The sequence below is a fragment of the Nelumbo lutea genome, chromosome 6, assembly GCF_056320005.1.
Source record: "Nelumbo lutea isolate HS-2025 chromosome 6, American lotus-T2T, whole genome shotgun sequence".
NCBI classification, from domain to species: domain Eukaryota; kingdom Viridiplantae; phylum Streptophyta; class Magnoliopsida; order Proteales; family Nelumbonaceae; genus Nelumbo; species Nelumbo lutea.
In genome coordinates this window covers 36,888,337-36,910,636 of record NC_142689.1, presented here as the reverse complement: position 1 = coordinate 36,910,636, position 22,300 = coordinate 36,888,337, and the positions used below count along the sequence as shown (strand labels likewise).

The following is a 22,300-nucleotide window of genomic DNA, read 5'->3' as shown; positions in this document are numbered from 1 at the left end:
TATTAAAACCTCCACATCATTATCCTAGAACATCCCCTATAGATAATTTTACTGCTAAATGAGAGAAATATCAATGGTACCCTTACAGGATTTCGGATGTTTAAATCCAATGGACTAACATTGGATTGGATGATGGCTTTATGATAGATCAAAACCATTAATATCGAGTCTCATCCTCTAAATACTACCTATAAAATTTGGGCCCAATCCAAGGTTCGCATGTAATCTAAAGTTTGATCTTTACTTTTACAAAATGTCAATAACGAACAAAAAAAAAATCATTGGATGGCATGTGGCTAATGGGATTAATTTCGGTGATCGATTTTCCAAGTTAAGAAAAATAGTTTGCAAGTTCTCTTGACTTGAATTTTAGTGCTTATTTCCATTAGTTTCATTTTTAGATTTTGGTGTTCCATTTTATTCCCAGTGAAATTGCCAAAAATTAGAAAATAAAAGAAAGTTTTTCACCTATAACCTTCCATGTCGAATATGTTGTCCCTCTTGCCACAAGAGAAGCCGAAACAATTAATGTAGCAATGACGAAAGACTCAAAGTTCTATTTTGGATTTGCCAATCATCCATATCCATATGACATGGTCTGCAAATTGCAATGCATTGCATTGAATGCCGAATGCTTGCCTCTCCAATTATTAGAATTTTAGCTAAGGAAACTTCAGAGAAAAAAGGTCATCCATCTACACAATCCTACAAACAGTCATAACATACTTCTTAAGGTCTCATGGTCATGGTTGTTTCCGGCAACATTGAAGACTTTCCATCTTCACCAGTTGATTTCTACAGTCTATTAAATATTCTCAATGATAATAGTTTCATTGAAAATTATGGTACTTTGCAATAGACACATTAAGATCACCTCAGATAATTGTTTTCCATTTCAAATTATTACAATAGCAGAAGAATTGTGCACAGGTGTCAGTTTTAGATGAAATATGTAGCTTATTCAAATTACAAAGAATGCTTTAGGTGCTTAATTTGCTTACTCCGTGCACTCCTTGATTCCATTCCAATAAACACCTTAATACAGGCAGTGGAAGCTGCTACAAAAGTCTATACCCATTGGCCAATTGGCCTTCAACATAGAATATATTCAATGCTGGTAACCAATGGCACTTTCATAGTTTTGATCCCTAAACAACGTGGTGCTTGTCGCCCTAAGGACTTTTGACGAATTAGTTTGGTGACAAACCAATACAAGATATTGTCCAAGGTTCTATCCTATCAGGTAAAAAAGGTTCTTCCCACAATTATCTCTCAACGTCAAGAGACGTTCATCCAAGAGGGACAAATATCATATATATCAAGTGCTAATAGCTAATGAGTGTATGGACTTAGAAGATCAAAGGGAAAGGGCATTGTATGTAAGTTGGATCTAGAAAAATCTTATAATTTAATAGATTAGGGGTTTTTCATTGAGATCTTGAGGAAATGTGGGTTTGGTGAAAAATGGTGTAAGTGGGTAAAAGGGTGCTTACAATCTTGCCATTTCTCAGTGTTATTAAATGGGGTGGTCAAAGGCTTCATTGGAGCTTTAAGAGGAGTTAGACAAGGCAACCCCTTATCTCCTTTTCTCTTTACTATCATAGTGAAGGTTTTTAGTAGATTGATATTGAAAGCAAATGAAGTGGGCCTAACAAAAGGGTGGAGAGTAGGAGGGGATGGGATAGTGATAACTCACCTATAGTTTGCAAATGATCATATTATACTCTTTTGTGAGAATGAGGGAGATGAAGGAGCTACTTTTGAGTGTGTAACAAATTTTAAGATTAATCTAATCAAAAGTGTAGTGACTGGGGGTCAATTTAGACCAAGAAGTGATTGAGATGTGGGCAAGGGAATTGGGATGTTTAACAAGTGGCTGGCATTTGAAATATTTAGGACTTCCGCTAGGTGCAAACCCTAGATCTCTCAACTTTTGGGCTCCAATAGTGGAGAGATTTGAAAGGAAACTAGCAAGGTAGAAAAGAAATTGCATTTCATTAAGAGGGAAGATCACACCAATCAAATCTACTTTAGCAAACCTCCTTGCATATTACCTCTTGGTGTTTAGCATACCTTTAGTCATTGCTAAAAAATTAGCAAAGATAATGAGGAATTTTCTGTGAGAACTGGGAGAAGCCAAGAAAAATAATCTAATTAGATGGAAAATAGTGTGCAAGAGGAAGGAATGTGGTGGACTGGGATTAGAGAAACTAAAAGAAAAGAACTTAACTCTATTAGGAAAATGGATGTAGAGAAATGCCAAAAATTCTTGTTGCTTTAGATAACATCTTTTTGTATGGCAACAAGAAATGATGTAAAAATCCCATAAATTACTTTTGCTACAGATAATACTTTCTTCATTGATAATAAGAAATGATGCTAACATAATGAAAACGAAACTCTACTTTCTGGAGAGAAAAAACAAAAGCAAAATGAGTGAGATAAGATGGACGAAAAAAGACGTGAAACTCTCTTTTATTTTGAAAAAATTCCCAATTAGTACCCTTCACTTTGAGTCTAATGCCACTTTAGTCCCCAAGCTTTAAAATGCGACAATTCAGTACCCGAACTTTCAAAACATGACAATCCAATATCTATCGTTAACTAGCTGTTAACCAGCTGTTAAGTGGCATTTGAAAAATACACAAATGCCCTTTGAGTGTCATCTAATTTTCTTTATCAACTATCCAAACATTGACAAAAAATTAACAGTCTCAAATCATTGCCTCTTTTATTCAAAAAAGTTGGGACCACCAGAATACCCATACAAACATGACCCTAACTTGTTTGAATGGAACAGGTAAGGATTTGAGACTATTAATTTTTTTGCCAATGTTTGGATGATTGATAAAGAAAATTAGATGACACTCAAAGAGCATTTGTCTTTTTTAAATGCCACTTAACGACTGGTTAGCAACTAGTTAATGGCAGGTACTAGATTGTCATATAAAGTTTGGAGACCAAAATGGCACTAGACTCAAAGTAGAGGATACTAATCAAGAATTTTCCGTTTATTTTAACTATATAGTTATGCAACTGCTATGCACAACTAATGGATAAAATATAAGTTTGATATCATAAAATTAGATTTGACTTTTAAAATCAAGGTAAGTATCAGCTTTACAATAGTTTTAGATGCTCAAAATGATACAAGATCAAAATATTTACAAATTACAATTGCATCACCCCCCCCCCTCAAAAAACAAAAACAAGGCAAAATAAAACAAAAATAAAAACTACAAAACAAGAAGAAAATAAAGCAAAAAGGTAAAGGAAGACGCAATACTCTTTCACTCCAAACACTGAAACACGTTTCAATCACGGAAGCCAGGGAGGTTTTCCTTTTTATTAGCTATAAATAAACTCAGCTCTCTTTCTTCATCCTCATTTTCTAGAGATGAGGTATCAGTTTCTGAGTCACTCAAACAAATTACATCAATCTGTCGTTCTATAACCTCTTGACGCTTGCCTGCTTTGACAGGAGAAGGGCTTAAGAGATCAATGACTTCTGGTTTGTTGATTTGTAATAGATCAATTACTTCTGGTTGGGTGCTTCCTGAGAGATCAATGACTTCTGGTAGGACGTTGCTCGTACACCCTTGGGGATAATAAACGATAGCATTACAGATATCATTTCTCCCTGGTTCTGCATCAAGCAACAAATTTTGCAGCTTTTGATCAATTTCACTCACAGCAGTGTTATTTCCTGCTTTCTTTGACCTTGGTTTATGGTTCTTTTTCTTCCCTAGGGCTCTTCTGTTCTCAAACTCCACTAACTTTTCAGGGCAAGCACTGGAAGATTAAAACAAGGAAAGATATTTTCATGCTTAAAGAATCAAATTCTATAATAAATCATTCGACCATAAAGAAACTTTTTGGTAAGAAAAAAAATGATTAGTAGAGGTTAGAAGAAACAGTTAGACACACTTCAATCGGAATTATCAACAAATATGAAGTAAAGCATTCTTTTAATAGATTAAAATCATAGCTGCCTCATCTGTATCACTAAAAATAGAGAGGGTTTTAACAGCTAACAGAAAACAACATTTTCAAACTTCAATTACCTTTCTACAAGATCAGCAGGGACTATAGAAGTTTGTAGCCCATCCCGTTCTTCCCAGGTTACTTCGTAATAGTCTCTTCCCCGCATTCTTCTGTGCTTGATAATTGCAGAGATAGGGCAGATAACTGGTAACTGTGAAACCAAAAAAGAATATAAATCAATCTCTGTAAAAGCTAAGACTGATCCAAAATGGAATTTGTCCAGAAAGAAAGCAAATCAACTTCAGAGTCGTTACAAATAGAAATTAAAATATTATAAGAAACGTTAAGGAAACTAAACCATAGCATGTTCATAAGATGGGTTTACACTATGTATGAAGTCATTGCCCAAGATTGATCATTTTCTAAGCAAAAAAATAACTCAATTTGGACAAAGAAAATATGAATAAATATATCATGGCCCATATCAGAATAGGATTAGTGCTGCAAATGAATTGGATATTAATCTGATCCAATTTGAATCCAATTTGTTTATACTGGATCCGGATATCCAATTGATATTAACAAATTGAATTAGAAGCCTTATATATGATTCGATTATAAATTGGGTTGAATTCAGATATACCCTGATTTGATCCTTTATAATCCAATTCGATTCGATTAAATAAAATATATAATATTTATAATATATAATAGATAGCATAATAATTACATATAAGTATACAAATATTCCCTTCATAGAAATTTAAATGGCCATAAATTTATGAAAGAATTTTTTATTAAATAAAGGGTATTTAAGTCTTAATGGTTAACATAAAAGACAAAAGCATTAAATGGATGTTGCCTATTCGGTGACTTAATGATTAACATAAAAGACAAAATTGAACAAAAGTAGCCAATCAACTTTCATCTCTCCTCGTTAACTAACCATTAACTCATTAATCCATTCCATTAAAACTCTCCTCCAATAACTCACTCCACTTATTCTCTCTCCTCTCAATTATTCCATTAAATTGCTTAAAATTAATGTAGTCTTAATTCATCAAAAAATAATAATTTATTTTTTTCCTTTTTATTTTTCTTTCTTTCCCTTTTTATTTTTCTTTTTTCCTTTTTCCTTTTTTATTTCATTCTCTCTCCTCTCCTCATTAATCTAATAAATCAAAAGCAATTTGCTTAGGGGCAATCATTTCAGTCTGGCCCAGGCCCGGGTTCGCATCAGGCCCACAAATTTCAAGGCCCGCATGGACTCAACCCAGCCTGTAAACAAATAATAGCTTAAAAATTAGTTAATAAAAAATCATAAAAAGTTAAATCACCTAAAAATAATGAGATAATTCTAAGACATAAGTCCCACCCCATCTATCATTAACCTATTTTAGCATAATTCTATAGTCCTCTTCCATTATTAGCCTATTGTATTCCAAAGAGAGAATTTTACTCTCATCCAAATTCCATTTATTTCATATTCAAATCCTTTTTAATTGGTTAATTGTCAAGAAACTGTAATTTGAAACCTAATAACAATAATTATTAAAAAATTATTAAAATTAATAAAAAAATTAAATTTTAGTAAGTTTTTATCTAGCAACTATTAAAAATGAAGTAATTAATAAATTGTTCATAAATTAAAAATTAAAACACATTTGAATTCTATTTAAAAATAAATAAAAGTAATAGGGTAATTAAAATTAAAAAATATTTAAAATAATATAGTAAACCATTTTCATTCCATATAAAAATTATAAGAATTAATAAAAATAATAAAACTAATAGTGGCCCAATTAGAAATGCCTTAAAACTAATAGCGGCCCAATTAGTTAGCCCAACCCAACTAGACCCATAAATTTCCAGGATCAAGCAACTATTTTCTTCTAACCTAGGTCTAGCTTAGATTTGTACCAAGCTCACACATAATGCAGGCAATAAGACTATAAACGTATTGGATCTTTTGCATCCACATTCGATTATGAAATCTCGAGATTTGTATCTGCATCCGATTGTTATGTTGGATTTTGGATCGGATTCAAATTTAATCCACACCATTGTATCATGTTTAAAATGACCAAAAAATTAAAAAAGTTTTAAGAACTTAATTATTTTTAAAGTATATATGTATAATAGATGTATATAAATATAAAATATCAATTTTATCAATTATCAACTTTATATAATTATACATAATATATATACTTAATTATATATATAATTATTTTTAAAGTATATATGTATAATAAATGTATATAAATATAAAATATTAATTTTATCAATTATCAACTTTATATAATTATACATAATATATATACACTTAATTATACTACATATATACATAAAATAATAATTTTTATTGCGCTTGGATTTAGTCAGATTGGATAGGGTTAAATCCGCATCTAATCCAATTATTAATCCGATGCACGTTCTAACATTCGAATCCAATATCGAACTTTCGAAGTCCATTGATAGCCCTAGCGACTAAGGCCCAAGCTAAGCTAAGCAAACCCTAAGCTTTAGCTAGAACCTAGAAGTTATACACATATATATTTAGATAACAAGTTTTATGTTAATACATAGACAAAAAAATTTATACATTTTTATAATAGACTAAAATTAAATAAAAATTTTAATTTGTAAAAAAAATCAAAGTTTTATAATTAACGCGGGCAAGCCTATCCTAGTTCCAGGCATAGATAAATATTATTATGCTTAGGTTGTGGTCCAAGCTATAGGCCAGGTAACCTTAAAAACTCTTAATACAGTATCAAAATCTGACCCAAGATCCTTTTTTATTTTTTTGTTCATTAGGCTACACAATGGGGTAGCCCATACCCTGTAGTTCCTTCAACAACAATATATATAATTTTCATCTAAAAAAATAGTTAAAAATAATGCATGCATGGGTTGTATTCAGTTTGGTTGAATCTAATCATGAGTATCATAGCACTCTTATGGATGCAACTTAGGGGGGTGGGTTAGGTTGAGGATTAACCAAAGCCCAACCCAAAGTCTTAAAACTCAAGCCTCAGCTTACATTAATTTAATTACGACTAAAAATGTTAATCTATAGATTAATTTAGTTATAACTACAACCTAGTTTTATATATTAACTAATATTGAAGTATTTTAAATATTTAAGTAATATTTACAAAAAACAATTGTAACATTTATTCATTAATATAGTAAAATAAATAAAATAGAACACTAATAAATAATATGAAAAATTTTATTTTATTAAGTAATTAGTAGTAATTTATTATTTTTGTTAAAAAGTATTAATGTAATTAATCCAAATTACTAAATTAATTTTGTAACAAATTAATAAAATAAAAATGAATTATTTTAAACAATATTGCATTTCTTCCTTATAATAGTTATCAGCTTCTATAGTTCCACTTTCCCTTGATAAATCTCTCCTCACTCCTAATGAATTCTCCATTAACTTTCTCTTCTCTTTTTCATTAACTCTTTCAATTATCTCTTATTAATCATTCCATTAACTCTCCCTCCTCCAATAACTCACTCTACTAATTCTCTCTCCTCTCAATTACTCCATTAAATTACTTAAAAGTTATCGACTTTTTTTTCCTTTTTTTTCTTTTTCTTTTTTATTTTTATTTTATTCTCTCTCCTCTCTTCATTAATCTAATAAATCAAAAGTAATTTGCTTAGGAGTGACCATTTCAGTCCAGCTCAGGCTCGAGCCCATATCAGGCCCACAAATTTTAGGCCCAAGCATGGGCCTAATACTTCAAGGACAACACAGGCCAAGCCCAATCTGTAAACAAATAACAGTTTAAAATTTAGTTAATAAAAATATCAAAAATGGTTAAATCACCTAAAAATAATGAGAGGATACTAAGACATAGGTCTCACCCTACCATCATTAACCTATTTTAGCATATTTCTATAGGCCTCTTCCATTATTAGTCTATTGTATACAAAAGACAGAGAGAGAATAGGCTAGGCAACCATGGGGCACCCAGGCACCTAGGCGACGGAAACTATAAATATGTTAATCTATGGATTTCTATACTTCGACCTAAACTATTTTATAAGTTTAGGAACTAGGAAGGGAGTAGGTTCGGCTGTTAAAAATAATAAGTGCAAGAAGAAGAAGAAGAAGAAGAAGAAGAAGAAGAAGTGGCTGAGTTGCTGTAACTGCTCAAAAAAATGGGGCGGAGCCCCTGTTTTCTCAGCGGCACTGCCACAGAAATATACATACCTGATATCTGTAGCCCCTGTTTTTTCAAAAAAAAAAAAGCATTGAATCTGGGCTGGAAGAAGAAGAAGAAGAAGAAGAAGAAGGGAGGAGTATAGGGGCAGAGCCCCTATTTTTTTGAAGAAAAAAAGAACTGACGCTGGGAAGAAGAAGAAGGGAGGTTTATAGGGGTGGAGCCCCTGTTTTTTCGGAAAAAAAAAAAAAGCACTGAAGCAGGATTTAGGTGCCCACCTTGTGTTTAGGCGCCTACCTAAGTCTCTGGGTGGTCGCCTAATATACAAAACTATAGGCATTTGGGCGAGGCATAACTGGAAAACTGCCTAGTCGCCTTGACAACTATGCTCTCATCCAAATTCCATTTATTTGTTTCATATTCAAATTCTTTTAATCGGTTAATTATCAAAAATTATAATTTGAAACCTAGTAACTAAAATTAATAAAAAATTATAATTAACACGGGCAAGCCTGTCCTTGTCCTAAGACCAAACAAATATTATTACGCTTAGGGTGTGGGTCGGGTTGGGCCAAGTAACTTTAAAAACTGTTAATGCACTCAAAATCTTATTGAATTGAATTGAATTCAAACTGGGAAATTAATATTTGTCAGATCCGAAACAAATTAAAACTGGAATATTAACATCTATAGGATTCAAATCACCTATAATTCTGATATTTGCATATTCGAAATGAATCTTGAATTGATTCAGAATTTGCAGCCCCTAACAAGGACCTAGTAATTACAGAAAAAAAAAATACCTCACAAAGTGGAAGCTGAACTCCAAGTTCTGATGAAGTTGCACGCAGGTTGGCAAAACGCCGCAAGTCTCTCTCGGCAATCTTAGGTAAGATATACTCATCTGGAATTATAAAAAGAAATCATGAATAAACTGAAGCAATAGCAAAGGGCAAAAGCCACTGCAACCAATATGTAAGAACATGAAATAAGTAAGCATTACAGGGGATCTCTCATTTTGTAGTTCATTTTAGAAAATTTTTGTATCCACCCTTCACCCAATACAACATTATTGTATATCTGGCTTCCAAAATGGATCACTTAACAACTGTAAAATTCCAAGGATTTTGGACAGTTAAGATCATTTCAGTTATTTGATGGTTGGATCATTGAGAGGACACTAGATAACAGCTGAAGTGGCTGAACTGGATGACTTATTGATTTTTCTTTTAGTGGATAAAATAGTTAAATAACAAAATAATTGGTGGTATAACAACAATAAAAACCACAAATTTAGCAGTTGGAATATGTTTTCCAAGAGAGAAAAGAGGAAGTTTGGGGAAAACTGGAATAGGTTACTTGGCTGCCTATTCCCATATTTTATTCAATACAAAAAAGATAACACAATAACCATACATTGCCAACGGTAACCGACCCAACATTCCATCGAGCCATTAAGGAGCTTACAACCTACTTAATGACTCATTTGTTAAAAGGCAGAGCAACAAGTTATTTAGTTCAGCCCATAGTTTTCAAGGTGCCAAGGTGAGGCTAGGTGACAGGCAAGCACCTTGTCACCTAACTGCCTAGGCAGACACCTAGGTGCCACTTAGGCAATGGATTTTTTTAAGTAAAAGACATATATACTAGGGTAGCTCCCTAGGTTCCATAACCATACTTCCTTAATAATATCATGTTAAAGTATAAACTTATAAGAAAAGGTTATACTTTCCTCATAAGAAAAGTATAAACTTCATGTTCAAGTATGGAAAATCAACATATTCATGAAAAGAAAAAGAAGAAAGAAAAAAAAATAAAAAAATATAGGCACTGAACCCCTATTTTTGTTATAGGAAAAGAAGAAAAGAAAAGGCTGAAGAAGAAAAAGAAGACAAACATGTCTTGATTAGACAAAAGTTTAAGTTCTTCCTTGTTGGTTCAGGTTTTGAAGTCTGAGGGTTCAATACAGTATTTAGCAATGTCTGTGTTGATTAAACCCAAACAAATAAGAAAATAATAAAAACAAATTAGTATAAAAATAAATAAAATGAATATTTTAGTTTAATAATGTCTACTTTGTAATTATAATCTCAAAAAATTAAGAATTACAAAAATATTTTATAACACAATATACAAAACTGCTGGTGATTAGGCAAGGCGAGCCTCCAAGGGAGCCTTGTCGCCTAGGTGTTGCCTTGACAACTATGGTTCAGCCACTTCAGCTGATATCAAACAGCCCCTGATACTTTGGGATAGCCACCATTTATGGCAGAATGAGCTTTTATAGCATGGAACATTATATACTGCCTGTATAATAAGTACACATGCATCCATGTTCACTTACGCATACATATCCCACATATATATCTAAGATCCCATTTATGTGCATGCAAGTGCATATAAACAACTGAATCTGCTAGTTTGTAAGGGGAGGAAAATACACCTGTTTTCTCAGGAGTCCAGCAAAAGAATTGGGCACATATCTCATGGAGCTTAAAGCGCTGAAATGGATATTGACCAAGAACCCTACAGATAAAGACAAACCTTCCTTTATATTTTGTATCTACTAATAGGTAAGTTAGATATGCAACCAGGTGTAAATCCAATTCAAGCCTATTTCCTGAAACCTCATTTACTCCCCCCCCCCCCCCCGCCTTCTGCTTTACTTTAAAAGTACGAAATTACTTCACCTATGAACAGCCTCTGAATCCGCTGAGTGGCATTTTGGTTTTAGATATGCATCAATCACTTGCAAGAACTGATTATCCCATTGTTGGTTTTTCTCACTTGCTACAATATTACCAAGCATTCATAAAAGAGTTAGCTGGATCATGATCATCATTTCAAATAACGAAGTAGCTGATGACAAATAAATACAGAAAGCTACATTTTCCTAACATTGGTCGATACATTACTGCAAACAATGGGATAACAATTTTATACATAACACAAATACACAAAACAATCCAGCAAGCCCCATTGATGGGAACCAGCTAACCCAAATCATTTGATAAGACAGCCAATTATTATACAGCTGTTGCTACTGCTACTGTTATTAAAGTTGTCAATGGCTTGGCTCTACCAAATATAACCGAACCGACCTAATCGATTATGTCATTTCTGGTTCTGTGGTTTGCATCCCAAGTAATAATTAGGTTGATACCAGTTCTCACTGTTCTAAATCAATTAAGACCCAAACTAATTACATAGTAATATATAAAGGTCTCCTGGTTTTCTTGTAATTTTTGTTATATTTTATGTCTAGAATGGTATTTTTTTTACAGTAAGCATGAATTTATTTAAATTTCAGATTGGGAATAGTTTACACAACTTGGTAATGGGATTGATTATCCCATTTAATCATTCTTTTATGTCCCTCATTACAAAGCATCCCAAAATAGTTGTTGTCTCAATGCCCCTTGTTTTGCTAGATAATCAACTAAACCATTTGCACTCCTTCGAACCCACTTAAATTCAGCCTCAACCTCCTTTGCAATCTTTTCCACTTCCCTAATTGCATGTTCAAACGTCCACGGGGTACGGCTACTGTTTGCAGCCCAGGAAATTATCACTTTTGAGTCCCCTTCAACTTCAATATGCCTGCATCCTATCTGTTTAGCTAGCTTCAGACCTTGTAGTAATGCTTCAGCCTTCAGTGAATTCCCCATACCAATCGGTCCTGAGAATATAGCTACTATCCTCCTTTCAGAATTTCACTCCAGCCCTACTTTATCTCTCACTCTCGAGGACTGTGCTACTTCAGACCAGGTTCTTAGAATGTCCGTGATTGAGAAGACTTGAAAGCTGTCCAAGGATTTTACCCAATGAGCTACTTTCACCTAGATGCTGTCAATCACTTCCCCTACTGCTCTGTTTTTTACTCCAAGAAGATCCTCTTATTCCTTTCTTCCCTTACTACCCAGCATAGTGCTGCCTTTGTTGCTTTCCACATTACCATCCCTCCTTTCTTCCGTTTTCCTAAGAAGTCACGGTTGAAAAGTCCTGCCACATCTTGAGGGGAACCCACCTACAGCCAAAGAGAGTACAAAAGAAACCCCAAATTCGAAGCACAAAAGAACAGGATATCATTAAAGAGTCTCGTCACTTTCCTTACACAAAGAACACACATAAGGAGAAAGGCAAGTGTAATGCCTTCTTCTTTGCAGCACATCACAAGTGTTTACCTTGCCAAGAAAAATATTGCTTGAATTTTGGGGGGGATAGGCTTGCACCAAATTTCTTTAACGGGGAAATCCCCAGCTAGAGAGTTAGGGGATGCAAGTACTTTGAAGAAGAGGCCATCTGAAGAGCCTACCCAAATCCTAGAATCTTTCGGCAACAAGTCCAAGTGGATTTGCCATAAAAGGTCCAACAAACGAATTAAAGACTCACACTCATTTTCCCTTAGTCCCCTTCTGAAGCCCAAGTTCCAGTTCACACCATTTGGACACGGTGTTCCCAAATTGGAAACAACTTCCTCCTTGAGGTTTGAGAGCGCAAAGAGATCAGGAAATTGGTCTTTAAGTGGGGTTTCCCCTACCTAAAGAAGAAAGATCTTCCTAAAAACGAACTTTAGTACCTTGACCCGCATCAAATCGTGGAATTGAGGAAAATAGGGTAGATTTCATGAATTGCTTTCCACGAAGAAGTTGTAGTACTGTGAGGGGTGACTTTTGCATCCCAACCGTTTCCAAAGCCCAAACTTTCTAGTGTTTTTAGGAGGACTTCCCAATTGACCAAGTCATAGACTTTTCCTAGATCTACTTTACAAACCAACCCCTTATCTCTATCCTTTCTTTTTTCAACGACGCATTCATTGGCCACCAGGATTTGATCCTCAATCTGCCTTCCTTCCACAAAAGCACCTTGGAAAGAAGAAATGATCAAAGGTTACACCTTTTTTAGTCTTTCCGTTAAGACCTTAAAAATAATTTTGTAAACACTCCCAATAAGGCTTATTGGTCTAAAATCTTGAGGAGTCTTGGCCTCCCTCTTCTTTTGGATCAAAGTGATAAAGTGGCATTTACTCCTAGTGAAACCTCCTCTTTGGAAAAGAACTTGTTAAAGACTTCCAAGATGTCTGATTTCAGCATATCCCAATACTCTTGGTAGAAGGCCGTTGAGAACCCATCCGGCCAAGGGCTTTAGACCTATCCATTGAAAAAATTGCTACCTTGATTTCATCCATGGAGAACCTCCTTTCTAGAAAGAGAGATTGCTCTTCTAAAAGCACATCCCCTTCCAGCTCTGGCAAGTCTGACACCACTCCATTTGGTCTTGAGAAGATTTCCTTAAAGTGATTAACAAAAATCCTTGTCATCTCTTGACTCTCTCTTACCACTTGGCCCTCCACACTGAAGATTAAATTCTTCTTTCTCCTTCCGTTTGCAAGAGAGTGAAAAGACATAGTGTTACCATCCCCCTCTATCAACCACTAACACCTTGACTTCTGCTTCTAGCAAATATCTTCCTTTCGTAAAATCTCTTCTAGATTTTGCTTTTGATTCCATCTTTCCCCTCTTTCTTCTTCTGAAATAATTCTAAGGGCCTCTTTCCTATCAAGAACCTCAATCCTCCCCACCAATTTCTCTTTTACTTCTTCTAACCTTCCAAAATGGGCTTTATTCCATTCTTTTATTTTTTTTTCTTCTAGCCTCTTTAGTTTCCTGGCAAAGCCTTGCATTTTCAACCTCCCCAAAGGTCTAAGTTCCTCCCACCATTCCTTCAACCCGATCTTAAATGTGGAGTCTTCAAACCACATATTCTCAAACCTGAACGGAGAGGGACCTCCCCCTGAGATTTCTTTCTCAATGCAAATAGGACGCCTAAAATGGTAAATTTCATGCACAGTACATAAGAAAATTTTGGTTAAAAAACACTTTTTATCAGCATATAAAGGGTTTAGTATGTACTATCATTTTATTAAGGTTTGGTTCTGGGTCTACACATAAAACCAATTAATAATCTATTTGAAACTGGTCCACCCTGCCCCAAACCAAAACCAGCCCATTGACAGCCTATGTTGTTGTTGTTAAAGAATAACATCACATTTAATCTTGTGAGAAATTAATCTTTGACAAAAGAAAAAAGGATTTCAGAAAAACCTTACTTAAGAACTCGTTTCAAACCCTATGTTGTTAATTCCAATATCTGCCTCGTCTGAATGATGGTCCCTTCATTAATTATCAAAAAAAAAAATGATAGTCCTTCATTTAAAGGATTCCTGAGATAGAAAAATATATCTCAATATTTTTTCCTTGAAATGCATGAATAGGAGCGTGTTACCTGAATATAATCTTCTTAATCGTATACCTTATCTGCTAAACCCGTAGACCGTAGTAATATATTATATCATTTCTGTTTGTGTAAATAAAATCCAACAGCCTTTGAAAAGATGTGAAAAAGATAACTTGGGAGGTGTGCATAACCTAGATTGTCAGTGTTGTTATAATTAACCATAAATCAAATGTTGAAAACGAAGTTTACTATATTTTTGGGTCATTAGTATAATGTTTAAATTTTAAACAGTTTACTTGATCCCATACAGGACTCAACATACAAGGCTACAACCTTCATGTTAGTAAAACAAAGCTCTAACCAATTGAGCTAAAAGAAATTTTTGAAATATTTTATTTCTTTCGGAATTTAGATTTGCACTTCTTGTATATTAATTTTTCTTTTGAATCTTTTACCAAAAGTGGTCTCACTTTGTTCAAGTATTCACCTTGCCTTGCGTCTTGCACCTCAGGCTTTAAGAACCCGTTGGACTTTAATTGTTCTTCTTGCTTCTAAGACACTCCTCTAGTGAACTTCCTATATTGCATAGTTTAGCATAGATTATCGTCATGGTAACACCATTACTTTCAAAACTTCTTTTAAGCACTAAATGCTTATCTATTTAATACAACTTTGTGTATCTTAAAAGTGCATTAAACTTTCAAACATATTTTAATGTCAATATGGTGCTATATATCTCAATTCATGTTTATGGAAGTGCTATTATAACAAGAATTTCCATATTCCTACACACCAAGAAGAGTTCATGCAAATCCCTATAGTTAACAAGCATCAGATCAATAGAACCCATTAGAATTAAAATAAAAAGAAAAGGTAAAGGTTAAACTATTTTTGCTTCTTGAGTAATGAATTCATTCCATAAATTGCTTTGATGATCTAATAATGCAGGACCTATGATACCCAGGTTCTTGTACAAGGGTGCCAATATTGTATTAGATGCTTCAATTTTTAGTGCGAATCCCATACCTGATACTGTATCCAGCTGTGTCCATTCCATATCCAGGTAACACAGTACAAGACTAAACCTAGGTTCAATGAGACTTCCTAGATTCAGTCAGCTACTCAACTGGCCTTTCTGTGTTCAAGTACTGGTAGATACAGTTTATCAAGTACCTGATCTTTTCAAGTTTTTGAATATTCAATGGTTCAATCCTAACACAAACCAAGTCATTTCCTCAATCCAACAGGGTTCCTGACTAAAACACATTGATACTGATAAAAGGAACCAAACATGGTTCTGATCTAACAAGGATCACTAATGGAAGGTATGTATAGTTACTACCAATATTCACATTATGAACCAAATCATTCTCTTGATTCGTGTTGCATTTTAAAGCTTGACTCTGTTTCTTTGGCCCTCTCATCTTCTTTGCAAATGCCAATCCCTCTGATGCAATACTCTGAAGAACACTATCATCCCCAACTGATTTAACAATCTGGCATGCTGTCTCCTATATTCAATTCAAATGCAAAATGTGTGAGAAAGAAAGAGGGCAAAGGTATCCAACTTGATACACCCACTACATTTCATGATGAACATAAAGCTTCTAATACATATGAGATGAATCAGACTGGAAAATTAAACAAAACAAAAAAAGTTAAGAATCCATTCTTTCTGTAAAATTGAGTCAAATAGCCTTTGTACATGTTTTACCATTTAGCCTCCAAAAATTAAATAACAATAATAAGTAAGAGCTTACACGGCCAAACCCATGAACTCCCTGAGAATAGTCACTTCCAAGAAGAAGGGCCAGTGTAATCTGAGAATTGAAAGACATCAAAGTTGTTAAGCTAAAAACAAACCCAGTTCCAGTAACATTAAACGTCCATAAAGCTCAGAATATGAGATAGTCTCATGGGAGTTCTGTTCAGGAACCATGACTAATACTTGTGGTAGTACCATATATTGTATAAGTTGAAAATTAAAAAATCATACAATTTTTGTACAAATCTGCAGTTTATGTTTCAATAATAAAATTAGAAATAGGCCTGCCTTCAAAGAATAAAAAAACTAGAATTCAACAATCAAGATTTATTTTAAGTATCCTGAGATTCTATCAAAACTCATCTTACAAAGGAACGAATATTAAGGAGACATTATTTTGGAAATCAGAACACCGTTGCTTGTTAGATAAAGCAACTACCAATTGCTGGGAAGTTTTGACCAAAACCAACTTTGTGTTCAAAATATTGGTAAATTAGAAGGAAACACAAATGCAGAAAAGAACCGAGAGAAAATTAAAAGTAAAATAGAAAAAGCAACATGTTTCTCCATCAACAAATAGTGTTAAGAACAAAAGAGAAACTTACCAATGAGTTTCTTCCAAATCCAAGTTTTCTTTCTATGTCCACCATTTCATAACAAACAACATAACCACCTTCCCCTAATTCACAAGCAAAGAGTTTTCAACAGAACATAAGATAATTGAGTTAAAAATATCCAAAGATACACTTAGAATTTGGTACAGAATAGAAAGTCAAGAAATTAGAGAACTTCAGAATGGATCAACTCACCTAGGCAGATATCTCTGTAAACTGTCCTCGCACCAAAGAGGAAGATATCTGAATCTGTGCTGAAACATCCATCCTGGAAATGATGGTATAGCACATTATGATTCTCTCAGTGGTGGGTATCAGAAAATCCAAATAGAATTCAAGAAAAACAGTTTCTACTCACACATAATGATTCTGCGTCCAGTAAGGCACACTGTGCTTCAGCTTCCTCAAGCCTAGTTAAAGAAAAAGTTTTTTTTAACAAAAAAAAAGGAGAAGAAAAGGAGTGTTCACTATTATAGTATTATGTCAATAATCTGGATTGTCTACCTTCTCATTAATACATGCATGCATGTACGCATGCATGCATACATTCATACATACATATATACATACATACATCCATTCATTCATTCATACATAGAACTTTCTGCAAATTTGGCAAGACAATAGTACAATACTACTAAGAACTCAGAAATAATCAAGAGTAGCTTCTTTAGAAAACTTAAAGGCTTTTATCTATTTCACTGATACATATACTTTCACTTGGATTGTTGTTTTATTTTTTTTTTTCTTTTTTTTTTTTTTTTGTCAAATTGGACAAATCTTATCAAACTAATTTTTCATGGCATCTAAGTTTCAAGTCATTCTAAGCAACAAAGCCCTTAAATCATGCTAAATCCATCAACTGACCAAGTTACAATGACATAAAAAGTTAATGTAGTAAACAATAAAAGAGGATCTAGCTTTTAAGAGTGTATCAACTTTACTTCAATCATTTTCTCTGTAAACTAAATGTGCTCCATAGAAAACAGCAAAAGAAATCTACCACTGTAGTCAAACTTACTGATGTAGGACCAACTAAACTCTGGTCCTTAAAGAATGCTGAATGGTCTTCTTAGATCAGAAATTTAAGGCTGTTCATGGCTGAATTACTTCTTGAACGAATAAAGAAATAGAAAGAGAAAGAAGAGACAGAATACCCAGAATCACTCACGGGGTACCTAGAATCACTCTAGAGTATAGGAATCACTCACCATAACTAGCATAACAAAAACTCAAATTTCATTGATCTTTTGTAAAATGTCATACATATTTATAGACTCTAAACTCATGATAATCCTAGGAGCCAAACTGTCAGAGTCATAATAATCCTAGCAGGACTCAACTAAACTGTCATATCCTATTTCAATTCAAAGAAGACTCAATAACTCTAACCCTACTTATTCAATGACTCAAATTAAAAATAAACAAACTATAACTAGACAAATTAAACCCTATAATTGGACTCCACAGAAAATTGCAAAATGACAAAAACACCCTACTGTCCAAAAATACAGAAATACATAAAATTTCATAAATTTCCAATTTTGACTCTTCAGCTCCTGCATCATTCTCCCCTAGTTCAAAAAAACTTGTCCTCAAGTTTTGAAGAACTTGAGGATGAAAAGTTGATATGCCCCAGCAACAAAAGTTGAACTTCACACAGCTACATGCTTGGACTGTACAATAGATGCCACATGCATAACTTGAAAAGGATCTGGAAAGAAATGTATTTCTAAAACATTTCCTTTCATAACCATCTTTGTTAAATCACCAATAACATCAGCTTCTTGAACACTTAAATCATCAACATGCAAGAAATCGTCTACTTGATCTTCAACTTCATACCTTCTGCCCATTGGCTTTAAATTCTTTGTTGTAATTTGTTGCTTCTCTACATTGAAAGCCAATTCAAAAGCATGATTTAAGTCATAAATCTGAACTGTAGTCCATTCTTCAAATGAGCTAATTTGTGTATTTCATTTTTTGTGGTGTCACATCTAATAGATAATTCATCAAACTTATGCACATGTCGAACTATGGATAGTATACCCGCTTAAGATTAATGAACTTCATATATAGATCATCATGGAAGTCTAATGGAGTATACTTTTCTTGCAAACACCTCTTCATCTTTGCCTGTGTAGCAATAGGATCATCACCTCTATTTATTAGGCATTGCTAAAGAATTCTCCACCATACTTTAGCACGACCTATGAGCCTTATGCATGCAAATCTAATCCTTCGTTTATCATACATATCATGCCAATCAAAATACTCTTCTAGTTCAGCAATCCAATCAAAGAATACTTCTAAGTGATCATCTCCTCTGAAATCTGGGTATTTCCTTTTTTTCTTCTAACATTCTTAAAAACTTTACTCCTATAGTCATCATTATTAGATCTATTTTCCTCCATCTTCTCAAACAAGTCAACCAAAGACCCTTCATATGGTTCAAAAACTCAATTATCATGGATTCTAGATCTGTGATATTGTTTAGAAATTACCCTAGGCCTATAGAACCGGTCACTTAGTGATAAAATAGTGAATAACCATTAGCTCTGATACCAAACTAATGTAGGACCAACTAAGTTCCAGTCCTTAGAGAATGTTGAAGGATTTTCCTAGATCAGATATTTATGGTTGTTGATGGCTGCAATGGCTTCTTGAAGGAATAAGAAGGAAATAGAAAGAGAAAAAGAAGAGACAGACTACCCAGAATCACTCACAGGGTACCTAGAATCTCTAGGGTATGGGGATCACTTACCATAATAATCCTAGAAGTCAAACTGTTAGATTCATAATCATCCTAGTAGGACTTGAACTAAACTGTCATATCCTATGTCAATTCAAAAAGGCTCAATAACTCTAATCCTACTTATTCAATGACTCTGAAATTTTAAACATCAACAAACTACAACTAGACAAATTAAATCCTATCATTGGACCCCACAGAAAACTGTAAAATGAAAAAAATACCCCTACTGTCCAAAAATACAGAAATACATAAAATAACAATCTTGACTCTAAAGCTCCTGCATCACTTACCCATCTAAGCATGGGATTCCAAGTACCATGCCAAGGACCTTTGCCTCCTTTATCATACAAGAAAACTCAGATCCCATATTTCGAGGAAGTGAAGAAACCTTCTGTAAGTTCATCTCATCTCGATTAGCCTGCCTTAATCATGTAACAATGTTAACAGAAAAAGAAATAGGGAAGGAGAAACAGCAAGGACAGAAATTGATCAAAAAAAAAAACAAACAGCAAGGACAGGAAGACTACAGAGAAAGTTTTACCTCATTTTCTGACCCCAAACGCCGTCTGTAAGTAGACATTTTGATGGCAGGAATTGATCCATCTATCAAATAACAAAGGTCACTCACAACTTAATATCTCTCCATCTAATTGAAAACATAAAAGGGAGGATTTACTAATTAAAACATAGAGTCAAAAGGAAATAAAAAACACCTTGAACAAAAGAAATATCATAGGGAATATTTAAAATATTCCAACTACTTGCATAATGCAGGACTACTTAAAACAAAGACCACAAGAACATATGAAAATCATCCTACTACCAATATAACTAGTGAAAATCATCCTACTACCAATTTAACTAGTGAAAAGACTCAAAAACAAAAGTAGTGTCATCTACGACTAACCAATATCAGGACAAACTTTAAACAAATATAACCCCTTTTGCTTATTTTGTTATTGTCAACCCAGTTCTCGTTCATTGAGTAGAAAATAGCATATCCACATCTAATCCCATTAATGAATTTTATGCCATATCAGCACGTTAGTATGCACCCGCAAGAAGTGATCTGTTGCAAGTTGAAGAGGATAGAAGGGCTAGGGGTAGACCAAAAGGGACTTGGCTCAGAGTAGTAAGAAATGATTTATGCACTCATAATTTAACAATGGATATGGCACTAAACAGAAGGGAATGGCAAAACAGGATTCACATAGCCAACCCCCACATAGTTGGCACTTGGTACAAGGCTTGGATTATGATGATGATGATCAGGAACCTTTATTTTCCTATCCATAGGTCCACCAATGTGAAAAGACCTGATTTCTCAACATAATTAGCACCATCTATGGATACAGCCATGGGTATTCTAAAAAGAAATTTTGACCGAATTTCCTCAAACCACCTAGAAAAATGACGCTGAAAAGACCACCAAAAATTTTAAAATCCTATAGTTCACATATTTAGATGAACAAATTTTATAAAAGACTTCAAAACATCACAACTATCTTATTTTAATCTTCTGTTTCTTATTTAGAAATTAGAGTTCATCACCAAAAAAAAATGGCATAGGCTTATGGAGCAAGGGCTGCATTTCAACAAGGTAAAGTATGCGGAACTATGAAATCAATATTTTACATGCAATATAATGACAAAAAGAAAAGTACCTATCGGCAATAAATACAAAGAATTACCAAGATCATATGAACGAAACATCATTTTTACCTCTCAAACCGGCTATTTCAAGAAAAAAAAAAAAAGAACGCAAACCCCTAACCTAAACTTCCTTGAAGCTAAATAAACAAGCTACAGTATAAATTGGAACTAATCCTCCATATACAATTACAACACCAAAAGACAATATGATATGATATGATATGAGTAACGAGAGAGAGACGAGAGGATGACCTGTTACAAATATAAGGCTACAATTCAAGGCAATGAGGGCTTTAAGGCGATGGAATAGAGCGCTCAGATAAACCTTATCCTTAATGCAGGAGTGAGATTTGCAGACGTTATGAAGCTGAACTATCCAGCATGAAAGATCAATGCAGACCCTCTTGTTCCTATTCCCATTAAAACGTGAAAAAAATAAAAACAACAAGTAATTAGTAATTAAGAAATTGTTCAAAAAAGTAGTAATATTGGGAACAAAAGAAAAAACGGAGTATTAGACTTGAGAGAAATTACTGGAGGTGGTGAAGAGGAAGAATCTTCTTGCAGGATTCCAAGATATCCCATAGGTTTTTTACTCCCATTTTGTTCTGAAAAGGGAAAAAAATAAAATAAACAAAATCTCTCACATTGGCTGCATCCAAGAAACAATATCAGACAAGGAGCAAAGGAGGGAGGGAAAGGAAGTTCCAGAACTTGAATTTAAACTTCACGAAAAAGATAAATCTATGCTTCGAATCTCGGATTATCATTTACAGATTATCACCCTGTACTTTCGAGGTAGTGATACTTGGTCCACCGTCAAGCATTCATTCGCGACAAAGACCCCTGAACTTTCAGATTTCAACACCTTTGGCCCTGTTCGGGGAAAGTAAATTTACTAAAACACCCTTTAACTTTGCTTCAAGGGTGCATTATTCATCATCCTCTCCGTTGGAATGCCGCATACGCGCAAACCAAAGAAGAGAGGCAGTCATCCATCCAACAACTCAAAAGAGGAATGGATGGGCCTCTTCGTTGCCTTGAGAGGAATCTTATAAATTTAAGATAAGAGGAAAATGGGTATTCATTTTCTCTTCAAAGAAGA

The 22,300-nt window shown here is 34.0% G+C and overlaps 1 protein-coding gene across 5 annotated transcripts; it reads right to left on the bottom strand.

Annotated features, from left to right (window-relative positions):
• Positions 1-3,068: 3,068 nt before the first annotated feature.
• LOC148848571 (single-stranded DNA endonuclease family protein) lies at positions 3,069-22,229 on the bottom strand. Of its 5 annotated transcripts, none has more exons than XM_088952401.1 (15): positions 21,980-22,229; positions 21,730-21,803; positions 21,448-21,605; positions 20,084-20,145; positions 19,833-19,960; positions 17,146-17,197; positions 16,983-17,055; positions 16,779-16,852; positions 16,169-16,228; positions 15,751-15,919; positions 10,862-10,961; positions 10,615-10,697; positions 8,975-9,075; positions 4,065-4,195; positions 3,069-3,792 (listed from the first exon to the last, which is right to left on the bottom strand). In XM_088952401.1, exons 2-15 carry the CDS (start codon positions 21,795-21,797, stop codon positions 3,315-3,317), a joined length of 1,737 nt encoding a protein of 578 aa, XP_088808527.1. In that variant the 5' UTR covers positions 21,798-21,803; positions 21,980-22,229; the 3' UTR covers positions 3,069-3,314. The 5 variants fall into 5 exon arrangements, with proteins under 5 accessions (XP_088808527.1, XP_088808531.1, XP_088808530.1 ...); XM_088952405.1 differs by having other exon boundaries at positions 19,833-19,964; positions 21,980-22,227; XM_088952404.1 differs by having other exon boundaries at positions 19,833-19,933; positions 21,980-22,219.
• Between the last annotated feature and the right edge of the window lie 71 nt (positions 22,230-22,300).

Coding starts and splice junctions, on each gene's coding strand:
- LOC148848571 (XM_088952401.1), bottom strand. CDS start 21,797: ATGGGAGTAAAAAACCTATGGGATATCTTGGAATCCTGCAAGAAGATT. Junction 21,606..21,729: donor CTTCCTCTTCACCACCTCCA/GTAATTTCTCTC, acceptor TAATGGGAATAG/GAACAAGAGGGTCTGCATTG. Junction 17,198..19,832: donor GGAATCCCATGCTTAGATGG/GTAAGTGATGCA, acceptor TTCTTTAACTAG/GCTTGAGGAAGCTGAAGCAC.